The 13,612-nt window shown below is 36.0% G+C and overlaps 1 protein-coding gene and 1 non-coding gene across 3 annotated transcripts in view; both read right to left on the bottom strand.

Annotated features, from left to right (window-relative positions):
* Window positions 1-109: 109 nt before the first annotated feature.
* Window positions 110-13,612, bottom strand: part of PRPF39 (pre-mRNA processing factor 39) — a 35,107-nt gene continuing 21,604 nt past the window's right edge. Inside the window, exons 8-16 of one of the 2 annotated variants that reach the window (XM_027522066.1) lie at window positions 11,088-11,253; window positions 10,533-10,640; window positions 8,715-8,879; window positions 8,276-8,402; window positions 7,637-7,905; window positions 6,555-6,739; window positions 1,562-1,636; window positions 1,211-1,331; window positions 110-939 (exon numbers count right to left, since the gene is read on the bottom strand). In XM_027522066.1, coding sequence (XP_027377867.1) covers window positions 883-939; window positions 1,211-1,331; window positions 1,562-1,636; window positions 6,555-6,739; window positions 7,637-7,905; window positions 8,276-8,402; window positions 8,715-8,879; window positions 10,533-10,640; window positions 11,088-11,253 — 1,273 coding nt within the window. In that variant the 3' untranslated portion in view covers window positions 110-882. The remainder of the gene's footprint in view (window positions 940-1,210; window positions 1,332-1,561; window positions 1,637-6,554; window positions 6,740-7,636; window positions 7,906-8,275; window positions 8,403-8,714; window positions 8,880-10,532; window positions 10,641-11,087; window positions 11,254-13,612) is intronic. The other variant, XM_027522065.1, reaches the window with a different exon arrangement.
* On the bottom strand, window positions 7,476-7,561 carry LOC113880208. The gene has a single exon (XR_003507671.1). It is a non-coding gene; the product is annotated as a small nucleolar RNA SNORD127 (small nucleolar RNA).

Below are 13,612 nucleotides of genomic sequence, written 5' to 3'. Positions count from 1 at the left end.
CTGTATAAGGCAGGCAAAAGCAGAGATTGAGAAGAAGCAAAAGGTTACAAAACTTAAGAAATTCTGTCAAGAAGGTAACAGCTGAATTCAAGAGAAGTATACTTCAGAATCATGGTGAATATAAATTTAATATTAAAACAAACCACTAAGCATGATGAATATAAATTTAAGTGATCCCCCCCAATAAATCCGTAACAATTATTGGATGAGTCTTCAGTTTTATTACAAAAATGAAGATGATCAGTTTGATCAAAATGAAAGCTTGCTCACAAGTTTAACATGACTATTCCAAATACAAAGTCTCCTGAAACAACATAGTTTTGATATGATTTTCATTTTTTCAAAGGGATGCAAACATTCCATTTCCTCATTTATTATCTCTATTCCAAGACAATATTTTAACAGGCATTGTTTCTGCTGTTAGATCCAAATTCACAAGGATAATCAAAACACACAGACAGTATCTTGTCAGCAAAGGTTAAAAATCCATTTTTTTTTAAAGAGGAGGTAAATCCTTAATAACCAGCCCTTATGTGTTTTCAAAATCTTATACTACACTGACATGATTTGCAGTCAGTTTTTTTCCTACCCTTAAGGCTACAAAACTCTGTTGCAAATGCATTGCAAAAGAATTCTAGACCACTTAATGCAAAAAAATCAAAAAAATAGTTCTCCAATAAAAAGTAAATTTTATAAATGGTAGGAAATAGTATCTGTGGTAAGCTACTAAGTGACATTTTCCCCTATTACTAAACAAACCATGTTACACAGAAACAGGGAAGACAAGTTATCAAATACAACAAGCTTGTACTGTTTACATCCCTCATTAAAAAAAATACTATCATACTTTTCACACACTCCATCTGATATCTTATTTTCTTATCAGGTTGGAGGAGGAGGATAATATTGTCCATAATTCCAAGGAGTCTGATAATTGTACTGAAAAGAAAAAGCAAACGTATCAGCATACAAGAGCTATGACTTTTATATATGAGTTCCATATATAAAAATTTAATTAAAGCAGGTTTCTATTTAAAGAAAACAAGCATGTGTTCACTGCTGAAAAAGACAATGTATTTTGCACACAGATCAAAAGTAGAGAGGTTTTTTCTTCCCCCAAAGAAGGAAAAAAAAAGACTATCCTAATTTATATATATGTAATTTCTAGTAACATCTATTAAAAAAAAATCAATTATAACTGTAAACTTACCTGATACCAGGCACTATAATTATATGCAGCTTGATTTGCCTGCAAATCACCATCAATCATCTGTGTAGATGACGAAGTTGTATCTTCTGTGTGTGCTTTCTTTTCCTCTGGTTCTTCTGATCTAAATAAAAGATCAAAATGGAAAGTTTCAGAACTCCCATAGACAAATACTTTAACAAATGGACGAATGTCACCTTTGTACAAATCTGAAGTTCTTGGCTACACTGTTTCATACGATTTCAAATCATGAAAAAAAATTACAACATAAAGGTAATAATTACTTTTAAAGGGATTTCCACTATGAACTGTGTTTTTAAGCTTCCTTTCCTGATTCAGCAGGAAGTTACATACCCATTTTCTGCTTTTCTTTTTAAAGAATCCTGCTCTTTTAGGAGTGTTTGATGTTCATCATAAGCATTCAAAAGCCTGTGAGGGAAGGAGAAACAATCCACTGGAATACACAGAAGCCGAACTTAAAACTTTTAGGTTTTCAAATTACTTCCACTCGGAAACAAAGGCAAGTAGAAATGAACATCGTTGAGAAGAAAAAACAAGCAAGCAGACAAACCTAGCCCTAACTACCTTTTCTATTTGCTTGCCTTGCACTTTCCTTCTCAGTCCATGTGGTTCAAATGAGGCTTCAGAGATAGAGGCCCGGCCAATTACCTTACTAGATGTCTCTGACCAATAACTGGTTTAGAGGTGATCATATGACCCAAAACAAGATCAGTAAGTCCCAGGATTTTTGACTGAGATACTGAAAAAGTGCCTGTTCTCTGCCCTACAGTGGGCTAGAGCTTGAGGGGATGCTGGTCAAGACCTGTGTGTTTATTATTTTTAACACATGGGAAGGGCCTAAGGAGCTGTATCACACAACAAAGACAGTGACCTTGACACTGTTTTTTTCTAGTACAACCTTGAATCCTGACAGTTCTATAATTTGTGTACTTCTGAGATCTAATTTAACAATGCTTACTGAAGACACCTGCCACCAGTTAGGATAAACTATATTTAAACTTTGGCTACGTGACAAACTGAATGAGAACTAAAAATTTCAGAATAATTATCGTTGATTAAAAAGATAATTTTTAATTAAAAAATTTAATGGGCTATGAATTATAGGTTTCAACTGGAACTTACAACTTCAAAAACAATGTCACTTGAAGCAAAACTGACTACAATTATGTAAAGTTTAAAAATAAAATTTAAAAAAAATTAAAAAATAAAATAAAAAATAAAATCAATGATTTTGTAATTTTCTTTTTCCTGTTTTTGAGCACTGACTGCTAACCCAGACTGGACCACCAGGCAATCACTTTTAAAATATTTCTTAGAAACACAAAGATGGCCTTATTTTTTAAGGTAATCATAAACCTGAACACAGATTTCTCTGAAAGAGAACAGATATTAAAATTTCTCTGAAAATGACCTTGATATTTACATGTTCAACTTGATATTTACATGTTCAACTTCCCTCAACAGCCTGCATATGTACACATTTAATAGGCTATTACCAGTGACACTTGGAGAAGGGAACAGCAACCCACTCCAGTATTCGTGCCTGGAGAATTTCATGGACAGGGGAGCCTGGTGGACTATGGTCCAAAGGGTCACAAAGACTTGGACATGACTAAGTGACTAACAGGAATGGTATGGACCTAACAGAAGCAGAAGATACTAAGAAGAGGTGGCAAGAATACACAGAACTATACAAAAGAGATCTTCACGACCCAGATAATCACGATGGTGTGATCACTCACCTAGAGCCAGACATCCTGGAATGCGAAGTCAAGTGGGCCTTAGGAAGCATCACTACAAAGCTAGTGGAGGTGACGGAATTCCAGTCGAGCTATCTCAAATCCTAAAAGATGATGCTGTGAAAGTGCTGCACTCTATATGCCAGCAAATTTGGAAAACTCAGCAGTGGCCACAGGACTGGAAAAGGTCAGTTTCATTACAATCCCAACGAAAGGCAATGCCAAAGAATGTTCAAACTATCGCACAATTGCACTCATCTCACACACTAGTAAAGTTATGCTCAAAATTCTCCAAGCAAGGCTTCAACAGTACGTGAACTGTGAACTTCCAGATGTTCAAGCTGGATTTAGAAAAGGCAGAAAGAACAAGATATCAAATTGCCAACACCTGTTGGATCATCGAAAAAGCAAGAGAGTTCCAGAAAAACATCTACTTCTGCTTTATTGACTATGCCAAAGCCTTTGACTGTGTGGATCACAACAAACTGTGGAAAATTCTTAGAGAGATGGGAATACCAGACCACACCTGACCTGCCTCTTGAGCAATCTGTATGCAGGCCAAGAAGCAACAGTTAAAACTGGACACGGAGCAACAGACTGGTTCCAAATCGGGAAAGGAGTACGTCAAGGCTGTATATTGTCACCCTGCTTATTTAACTTATTTGCAGAGTACATCATGTGAAATGGTGGACTGGATAAAGCACGGCTGCAATCAAGACTGCTTGGAGAAATATCAATAACCTCAGATATGCAAATGATACAACACTTATGGCAGAAAGAGAAGTAGAAAGCCTCTTGATGAAAGTGAAAGAACACAGTGAAAAAGTTGGCTTAAAACTCAATATTCAGAAAACTAAAATCATGGCATCTAGTCCCATCACTTCATGGCAAATAGATGGGGAAACAGCAGAAACAGAGATTTTATTTTCTTGGGCTCCAAAATCACTTCAGATGGTGACTGCAGTCATGAAATTAAAAGATGCTTGCTCCTTGGAAGAAAAGTTACGACCAACCTAGACAGCATATTAAAGAGCAGAGACATTCATTACTTTGCCAACAAAGGTTCGTCTAGTCAAAGTTACGGTTTTTCCAGTAGGTATGTATGGATTTGAGAGCTGGACCATAAAGAAAGCTGAGTGCCGAAGAATTGACGCTTTTGAACTGTGGTGTTGGAGAAGATTCTTGAGTCCCTTGGACTGCAAGGAGATCCAACCAGTCCATCCTAAAGGAAATCAGTCCTGAATATTCACTGGAAGGACTGATGCTGAAGCTGAAACCCCAATCCTTTGGCCACCTGATGCGAAGAACTGACTCATTTGAAAAGATCCTGATGCTGGGAAAGATTGAAGGCAGTAGAAGGGGACCAGAGAGGATGAGATGGTTGGATGGCATCACCGACTCAATGGACGTGAGTTTGAGTAAACTCTGGGAGTTGGTGATAGACAGGGAGGCCTGGTGTGCCGTAGTACATGGGGTTGCAAAGAGTCGGACACCACTGAGCGACTGAACTGATCTGAGCGAGTAACACACACACACAATTTCCTTAAGATGTTTAACAACTTGTGGGTTGGCAACAAGACACTCAATATTCATTTGAGAGAATCTGGATACCGAGGAATACAAAACATTAAGAGCTAGGATTTAAGCCTGTATTTGTCTGATTTGAACATTAATTCTTATTAATTCATTACAGTGATATCTAAATATCTAAGCAGCTCATTTTCCGTAACATTTCCCTTTTTTAAATTTCAAATACAACAGACCTGATACTCAGACCCTCCACAACTCTATTCGCAAGGGCCTAACTGGCATCTCAGATTTGTCTGTATATTACTGCCAAATTTAAATATGTCATTTCATCTCAGTCAAAACTCTTAACAGCTTCCTACTGTCAACCATGTACCACATGTGCTCTGAACTCAGTCTAGCTTTTAAGACAGCACATTTAGCATCAAGTTTTCACTGCTTAATGAGACCCTCCAATCCAATGTAAAAGATGTATTTTACATGAACTTTCATTTGCTTTCACCACTTATAGCCTCTCCTCAGTTTGTCAGCTAAGCACTGAAGAATTGATGCTTTCGAACTATGGTGTTGGAGAAGACTCTTGAGAGTCCCCTGGACTGCAAGGGGGTCAAACCAGTCCATCCTAAAGGGAATCAGTCCTGAATATTCACTGGAAGGACTGATGCTGAAACTTCAGTGCTTTGGCCACCTGATGTGAAGAGCTGACTCATTGGAAAAGACTCTGATGCTGGGAAAGATAGAAGGCAGGAGGAGAAGGGGATGACAGAGGACGAGATGGTTGGATGGCATCATTGATTCAATGGACATGAGTTTGTGCAAACTGCAGGAGATGGTGGACAGGGAGGCCTGGTGTGCTGTAGTCCATGGGGTCGCAAAGAGTCAGACACTACTGAGTGACTGAACAAAGCTTATCAGAATCCAGTAACAACTAAATGAAATCCCACCTCTTCTGTGAAAGTTGCCAAATAGCCTCTGTTTCAAAGAGATCACAGTCTTCATAATAGTTATACACTACCTCACATACATACATGTATCACCATACCATCCACCTAGATTAAAAGATGGAATTACATATGCCATTTCTTTCATATACTTTCTTCAGTGCAAAACAAAAAGGACACATATAGGTATCTTCTTAACTACCACATAAGGTGGTTAAGAACATAGGCCCTGAAGTAGGTTCTAATCCCTGCTGCACAAAGTAATAGCTAAGTGACCTTGGAAAAACTGCCTAATTTTTCTTTAGCCTCTTTGTCTATAAAGAGAACAGTACCTCTTCCCCTCATTGTAGACTGTCAACATGTTTCGCATTAGGTAATTATAAAACATTTAATATGCCAAGCATATATATACAACTGTATTAAAAGGTAACTCATGTTAAATGTTTCTAGTTTAATTAAAATCTTACTCAGCCATCAAAAATGTTTACACACTTGCCTAACAAGAATCAGGGTATTTCTATTAGGTTATTTTTATACTAGAATTAGGTAAGAAAGGAATGGCAGCAATGTTCTCATCAGTATTTCTACTCTCTATTTTGCAAATTTAAATCTTAAACTTGTACTTTTCCCTAGGGGGAACTCTTACCACCCTTATCTTTTAGCTTTTTACAATGCATGAGGATTAGGTCATTAGGCATGATCTTGGCACCACACTCACTCTTCTCCAATCTGAGATTGCACTCCTATTCCAGATTAACCACATACAGCCTTGGTGAACTACATATTAAATGTTTCTGTGTTTCAGGGTTCACTCCTTCACTCACTTCCTTTCTCACAGAATTCCTGCTTCCTGCCTTCTCTCGTCTGCTCACTGTTTAAAATCACCACGCTAAGATTCTGAAAATAGTTCTGAAGGAAAGACAAACCATACGTCCTCTTATTAAGCACATAAATGTTTGCAAAATTGAATCTACCCCCAAATATACCTAAGGAAAAAAAGAACCTAGGAAACACTTAAAATTTAACAATATACTACTTTGTACTCATCATCAAAGTCCCATTCAAAATAATCAATGTTCTTTTACTGTTCAAATAGATAATATATAATTAAAATCTTACTTATTAACATCTGAACCAAAATCTTCAAGAAATTCCACTTTTCTCTGAGAAAATGTAATTCTCATTTTAATAGGTAATGAACCATGTATAGCTTTGTCAAAACAATTTAGGATATTGTCTTCATTTTGTTTGAGGTCACCACTATATTCCATTTCAAGTAAATTGAGGTATAACTTTGTGTTCTCCTGTGTAAAAAGCAGTACCAATTAATCATATATTTCTAAGATATTCTAATTAGACCATAGATATTTAAAATGCCTTAATTTTCATGTCTTAACTTGAAAAATTCAATATTGAAAATTTATTACATGTAACTCATGTTAAATATTTTCAACATACATATAAACAGGTAAAAAAAGACTAACACACACATTGGTAGATAGAATCTTCTAAACTCTGCACATTGTTAAATGCCAATAAATTAAAATCGTGTATCCTGTTTAGTGTGCTTGACCTACCACAACAAATATGAAGTAAAACACTAAAAAATGATCTCTACATGCCCCAGTAACCTAAATCTTCACAACCACAGATAATCATCCTCAACTGCAGCTGGAAGCAAACCTGTTATAAACCTGGGTCCTAAACAGACACGGTATTTGCTGAAAATCTAAAAAGTGAGAAATTTCCCAGGCACTGTCTTTTGGCATTAACTGATATATAAAAGGAAATACTTTATATATTTTACATAAGAGGAGAATAATCTCACTGCTACATGTGCTGCAACATAGGCAATTGCCATGCCTTTGTTTATAGTTTCTCCCAAGCCCTCTAATCTACTTAGTAACTGGTAAATTTTCCATAAAATTTCTGAATGTGGAGAAAATGGAAAATGTCACAATACTAGCCATACTTTTAATCCCATAATGTTAATTTTCTCAACGTTTTAATGCATAATAATGTGAAAATTGTCTGAAAGAATGGCAACATCAGTTTAGAGGGACTGTTGTCTTCACTTAGTAATAAAATATATTACATACAGACCAAATCTTTCATCATAGTTGCCAAAATGAAAAACAACCAAGAAAGACCCATTTTTTTTTTTTTAATGGAAGATACTCTATAAAAACACAAATACATACTTTGTCTCTTTCAATAGCCTCCAAAAGCACCTTTCTTGATTTTGGAAGGTTTTTTTGTATTTTGAAAAGATGTCGGGCTAGTTTGATAGCATAAAATGATGATTCATTATTTGACTTGGCATTCTTAATGGCTTCCTGAAGCAAACGTTCAGCTTCTTCCATATTTCCATGACGTCGTTCTAAACTTACTCTTCTCAAACGAACCATTGCCAATCCTAGAACACATTCTTCAAATGTTCTCAAGATATTCCTGGCTTCATTAATATTACCTAGAAATAGTAATTAAATGTTTATGCTTTTGATTCAACTTACGAAATATCCTTTATGCCAAGTATTGGCAAATAACAGCCCACAGGCTAAATCCAGCCATCTGATCATTTTTTTTTTTTTAATGGAAAATAGCCATGCTCATTTGTCTACATATTTTCTAAGGCTATTTTGAGGCTACCATGGCAGAGTTGTTAGGAAAGAGACCATATGGCCTGCAAAGCCAAAACATTTACCATCTGGCCCTTTATAGAAAAAAGAAAAAAGTTTACCTGACCTTTGCTTTACACCAGTTCCCAAGACTCAATTCCTATATCTTTATCCCAAAGTAACTTAAATCCCAACATATCAACTGAATTTCCTCATTCTTACCCTGCTGTTCCTCAAAAGCTGCCCAAAGCATATGCACCATGGGTTTCTTTGGGAGATGAATAGTGCAAGCTCTGCTGAAGACATGCCTCACTCCTTCAATGCTATGATTTTCCATGTACTTGGCATACTACATACAGAAACAGAGGAAATACTGAATAATTTACAGTTGAACAAGCCATTAAATATGTGACAGAACGATAAAATTCTATTTTTAAACCCATTCAGCACCTTTATTGAACCACTAGACTAGTTTCTGTAAGGAAGGACGGAGAGGCAACGAGGTTGGCATATGCAGCAGTCAAATCTGGTTGCAAGCAGACCATCTCCTAATGCAACAGATATAGTTATATGAACAACATTCAACAGAAGTACAAAAAAGGTTAGTCACTAGATCAATGTTTATAATATATTCAAGTTTCAGACCATATAATTTACTTACCTTAATCCAAAACTCCTCATAGAGGGCACATGATATGACACATCTTTCAAAGAGAACTACAACTCGTTCATGAGTCCCGTTTTCAATTTCAAATTCTAAGTATTCTTTCCAGTTTTTCAGTTGTGCCTTTTCCAACGGTTTCACATGAAAATATGGTCTTTTAATCTGTAATAAAAGCATGGCATAACAATGAAAGTAAACCACCACCAAAACATGCATTACTATAGTAATGCAAATTGTTTAAATTATAAATATAATAATGAACCAGAAAATTTTAATCACCATATCTCATGATGAAAAAGATTTTTAAAGTTAAAATCTCTTTAATTATTTAGGTTTTATAAATTGAAAGAACAAAATTATTTTCCAATTATTCAGTCATTTTAACAGAACTACACAATTTTATGTTCAGAAAATTTTATTCTTTGCTGAGTATTTTTGAACCGAACAATTATACAACAGTAATGGAAAGCAGATCAGTGTCCATCACAGATGAATGGATAAAGGTGATGTGGTATACACACACACACAGCACCCCCTCCCCACACACACACCCCCACATCCCCCTCCCCAATGGAATACTACACCCACCCCCAATGGAATACTGCTGCTGCTGCTAAGTCGCTTCAGTCGTGTCTGACTCTGGGACCCCATAGACAGGAGCCCACCAGGCTCCCCCGTCCCTGGGATTCTCCAGGCAAGAACACTGGAGTGGGTTGCCATTTCCTTCTCCAATGCATGAAAGTGAAAAGTGAAAGTGAAGTCGCTCAGTCGTATCCGACTCTTCGCGACCCCATGGACTGCAGCCCACCAGGCTCCTCCGTCCATGGGATTTTCCAGGCAAGAGTACTGGAGTGGGGTGCCACTGCCTTCTCCAAATGGAATACTACTCAGCCATAAAAAAGAATGAAATAATGCCATTTTCTGCAACACAGATGCAACTAGACTAACATACTTAGTGAAGGAAGTCAGAATGATACAGACAAATATTACGTCCTATCACCTATATGTGGAATCTAAAAAAAAACCAACAGTGAATATTTAAAAAAAAAAAAAAAAAGTAAGGTAAATAAGCAGTTGCCTGGGGCTAAGAGTCAGGTGGTTACTGACTTGAAATGGGGACCTTTTGAGGTGACAGGATAGTCCTATATGCTGACTGTTGTGATAATCACAATGCTTGTCAAATGTCATTTTACTAGCCAATCTCAAAAAAAACAACACATACTACATGATTCCATTCATATAAAAGGCCAGAACAGGGAAATCTATAAGAATTGAAGTAGGTTAGTGGTAGTTGGTAGTATGGAGGAATAAGCAGGTGAGGGGTAAAAGCTAAAGAGTTTTTCAAGAATGATGAAAATGTCCTAAAATTAACATTCATTAAATGTTCTAAAATTAACTGTACATACGTATCTGTGAATATATTAACAACTACTAAAGTGTACACTTTAAGTATATGGCATGTGAATTACATCTCAATAAAATGCATAAAGAAATAAAAGCCTTCATTTTACTCTACTTAAAATAGGTACATTTTGTTATATTACATAAAATGACTCAATGAAGTTGATTTTAGAAACTGAACTGTAATAAAATGGTTCAGATTAAACAGGTAACTTGAAATTCAAATAAAATCTGAATTCAATATTTCTAAAGTTGATAATGGAAAATTGATCATGGCAGCCATAAATGCAACAAACATTACTTAAACAAGCAAAAATAAAAAGCAGAGACATCACCCAAAACTAAAAGAAAAATACATTATTCCTATCTGTATTTTGAAGCCTATTAATGACAACAAAAAAGCAAAACACTTACACCTTCTTCAAATGTCCACCTTTTACTGACTTCATGCTCATTGTAATTAAACATTTCTTGATGAATTTCAATGATTCTGTGTCTCATATTTTCTATTTCTGTAATAAGCTTGGGAAGAAAAAAAATGTAAACATGTAAGTTATATACTAAAATTTTTAAATATCACTGTTTACATTTAAGTACTATCCACACTTTAATCCTAGTGATGGGTTTCTGTTATCAATTATGTACAAAGTACAATTAACGATACTGAAATTAGTAACAGATTTTTATAATAAACCACTTTCTTATATGCCTTAAAAAAAAACAAGTCTAGTACATCACAACATAGGAGAAATTATCCTTTTACACTAATTTAGTTTCAGGTGTCTCTTAGTAAAACAGATCATCTGCTTTAAATCTATATTTAAACTATACTAGCTAAAGAATTCCTACCTGCCTTAATTAGAAATTAATTTTATAAGAGCTACAAATCATACCACACATGCAGTCAAGGGACATAAACTCTATAGTTTCTCACACATGGAAATTTTTTTTTTTAGTAAGTCTGGTTACCTTTGCTGGATCAGTTATGTCTTCTATTCCTGATGGCAGATCATCACCAGGAGGACCATCATCACCACTATGCCCGTTTACAGAAGCTAATTCCCTTCTCAGCTGAATAAACTGTTCACCAGTTAGAAGATCTCTAGGCAAATTATTCTGAACATGGTCTTTAAATCTAATGAAAGACAATAAAAATACAAGCTCTATATATGAAGCATAACTTTAGATCCCACATTACATTTCTACTTACACATTATTCTTTCAAAGGAACTCGGACTTAAACAAAACAAAACACCACCAAACAACCCCACACCTTTTTCCCTCCTTTTCTATAGTAATAACCTACCACCTGATAAAACAATCTACAGACATCTTCATTTCCTTCCTGCCTTTGCAACGGAATGATGAAGCCAAGTCATACACTGAAATCCTACTTTTGTCCATTACTAATTATTTGACTTAAAGGAAGTTTATCCCTTTTCTAATGTTAGTTTTCTCATCTGTAAATTTAAATATAGCAATCCGTATCTAAATAATAAATGATTACTTATAAATGTTCAACAAATTTTGCAGTTTCTTTGGAACTTACCTCCCAATTACTCCTGAATTCATTCATTTGTCTATGTCAAATACTTCAACGAAACTGCCCTAATTAAAGTCATCAAGTACCCTATGTAAGAAAAATTAAATGGATACTTGTTGGCTCTGAGTTACTACCTTCCTGGTTTTCCTCCAAGTCTCTGACTGCTCCTTGATCTCCTTTGAGGGGTCCCCACTACAGCCTGCCCCTAAATACTAGTATGCCCAAGGATTCTGCTCTGCATTTAGTTGTCAAATGTTTTTATATACTTTCTGGCCAATCTTATTAATATAGCTTGAAATAATAAGCATATTATGATGACTTATACAACTCTGCTGCTTCTGCTGCTGCTGCTAAGTCACTTCAGTCATGTCCGACTCTGTGCAACCCCATAGATGGCAGCCCAATAGACTCCCCCGTCCCTGGGATTCTCCAGGCAAGAACACTGGAGTGGGTTGCCATTTCCTTCTCCAATGCATGAAAGTGAAAAGTGAAAGTGAAGTCGCTCAGTCGTGTCCGATTCTTAGCAACACCGTGGACTGCAGCCTACCTACCAGGCTCCTCCGTCCATGGGATTTTCCAGGCAAGAGTACTGGAGTGGGGTGCCATTGCCTTCTCCAGCTTAAGCCTAAAGTGAAAAAAATGTTATTCGCTCAGTTGGGATCTTTGTGTGTCTGACTTTTTGTGACTATAGCCCATCAGGCTCTTCTGTCCATGGAATTCTCCAGGCAAGAATACTGGAGTGGGAAGCCATTCCCTTCTCCAGGGGATTTTCCCAACTCAGGGATCAAACCTGGGCCTCCTACATTGCAGGCAGATTCTTTACCATTTGACCCAGCAGGAAAGCCCAAACCTTTCCCCTAAATTTCAGATTCACTTGCCAACACTCTGCATAAAGAAATACAGATTTTAAGCAAAGACTGTTTTGAAAAACATGTAATTTCATTTATCTACACATACTAGTTTATATATACACACACACACAAATTTTAATCAAAAACACAAAGCTGAGGAGCTAAAATATCTACACCATCTTAAATTGGAACCTTATATACAACATGTCTTCAAGTGTGTCACTTTAATCCACAAATCAACACCCTCAGGCATTTCTAATCTTGATATTGTCAACCGCTAAGTTTCCCAATCTCTTCCACCTACCTTATTTCTTACATTCCACTGGATACCAGGTCCAATTTAGTCTACCTTCTGAATATGGCTCCATGCCCTCATTATTTATCAAAATAAACATAAACCTGTGTCCTGATCTCATTTCCTCCTACTCCCACCTCAATACTGCTATCAAAAATGTTAAAAAATAAACAAGAAAAAATATTAAACAGGATCATATCCCATCCTCACCCCCAAAATCACTTCAATGTTTATTACCCTGCATTCAGACTAAAATCCAGTCTCCATGAAGTCTTTCATATTCTTACCTAGCCTCTGACCCAGGCCTGCATCTTCAACTTAATTCTCAGAGATGGTTGCACATGTACTATAACTTATGGATTTCCCCTAAGTTTTTTAAAACTAATTTAGGCTACTGACACCTGGATTTTCACGATTTTAAAACTTCCATAGGGACCACCCTGGCAATCCATGGGTTAAGACTCTGCACTTCTAATGCAGGGGCCATAGGTATGATCCCTGGTCAGAGAACTAAGATGTCGCATGCCATGAGGTACGGCAAAAAAAAAAAAAAAAAAAACTTTTACAAACATATGCAAATAACATTGGAAATCAACAAATAGAGACTTGATATATTTTATCACCAGGAGGAAAAAAATATAATTGCCTTATTTAAAAAAAATTTTAAATGAGGAAGTAACTTCTCAAATGTGTAGTACGAAAATAAACATTTAATTCTCATACATTAACATTAAAAATTGTCAAGATATAGATAAACTTGAAATAAGGTAAAACTGAAAATAAACTTTAAAACAGTTGCCATGTT

The sequence above is a fragment of the Bos indicus x Bos taurus genome, chromosome 21 (assembly GCF_003369695.1).
Source record: "Bos indicus x Bos taurus breed Angus x Brahman F1 hybrid chromosome 21, Bos_hybrid_MaternalHap_v2.0, whole genome shotgun sequence".
NCBI classification, from domain to species: Eukaryota; Metazoa; Chordata; class Mammalia; order Artiodactyla; family Bovidae; genus Bos; species Bos indicus x Bos taurus.
Note: the sequence above shows the minus strand (reverse complement) of the source record. Positions and strands in the feature narration are given on the sequence as shown.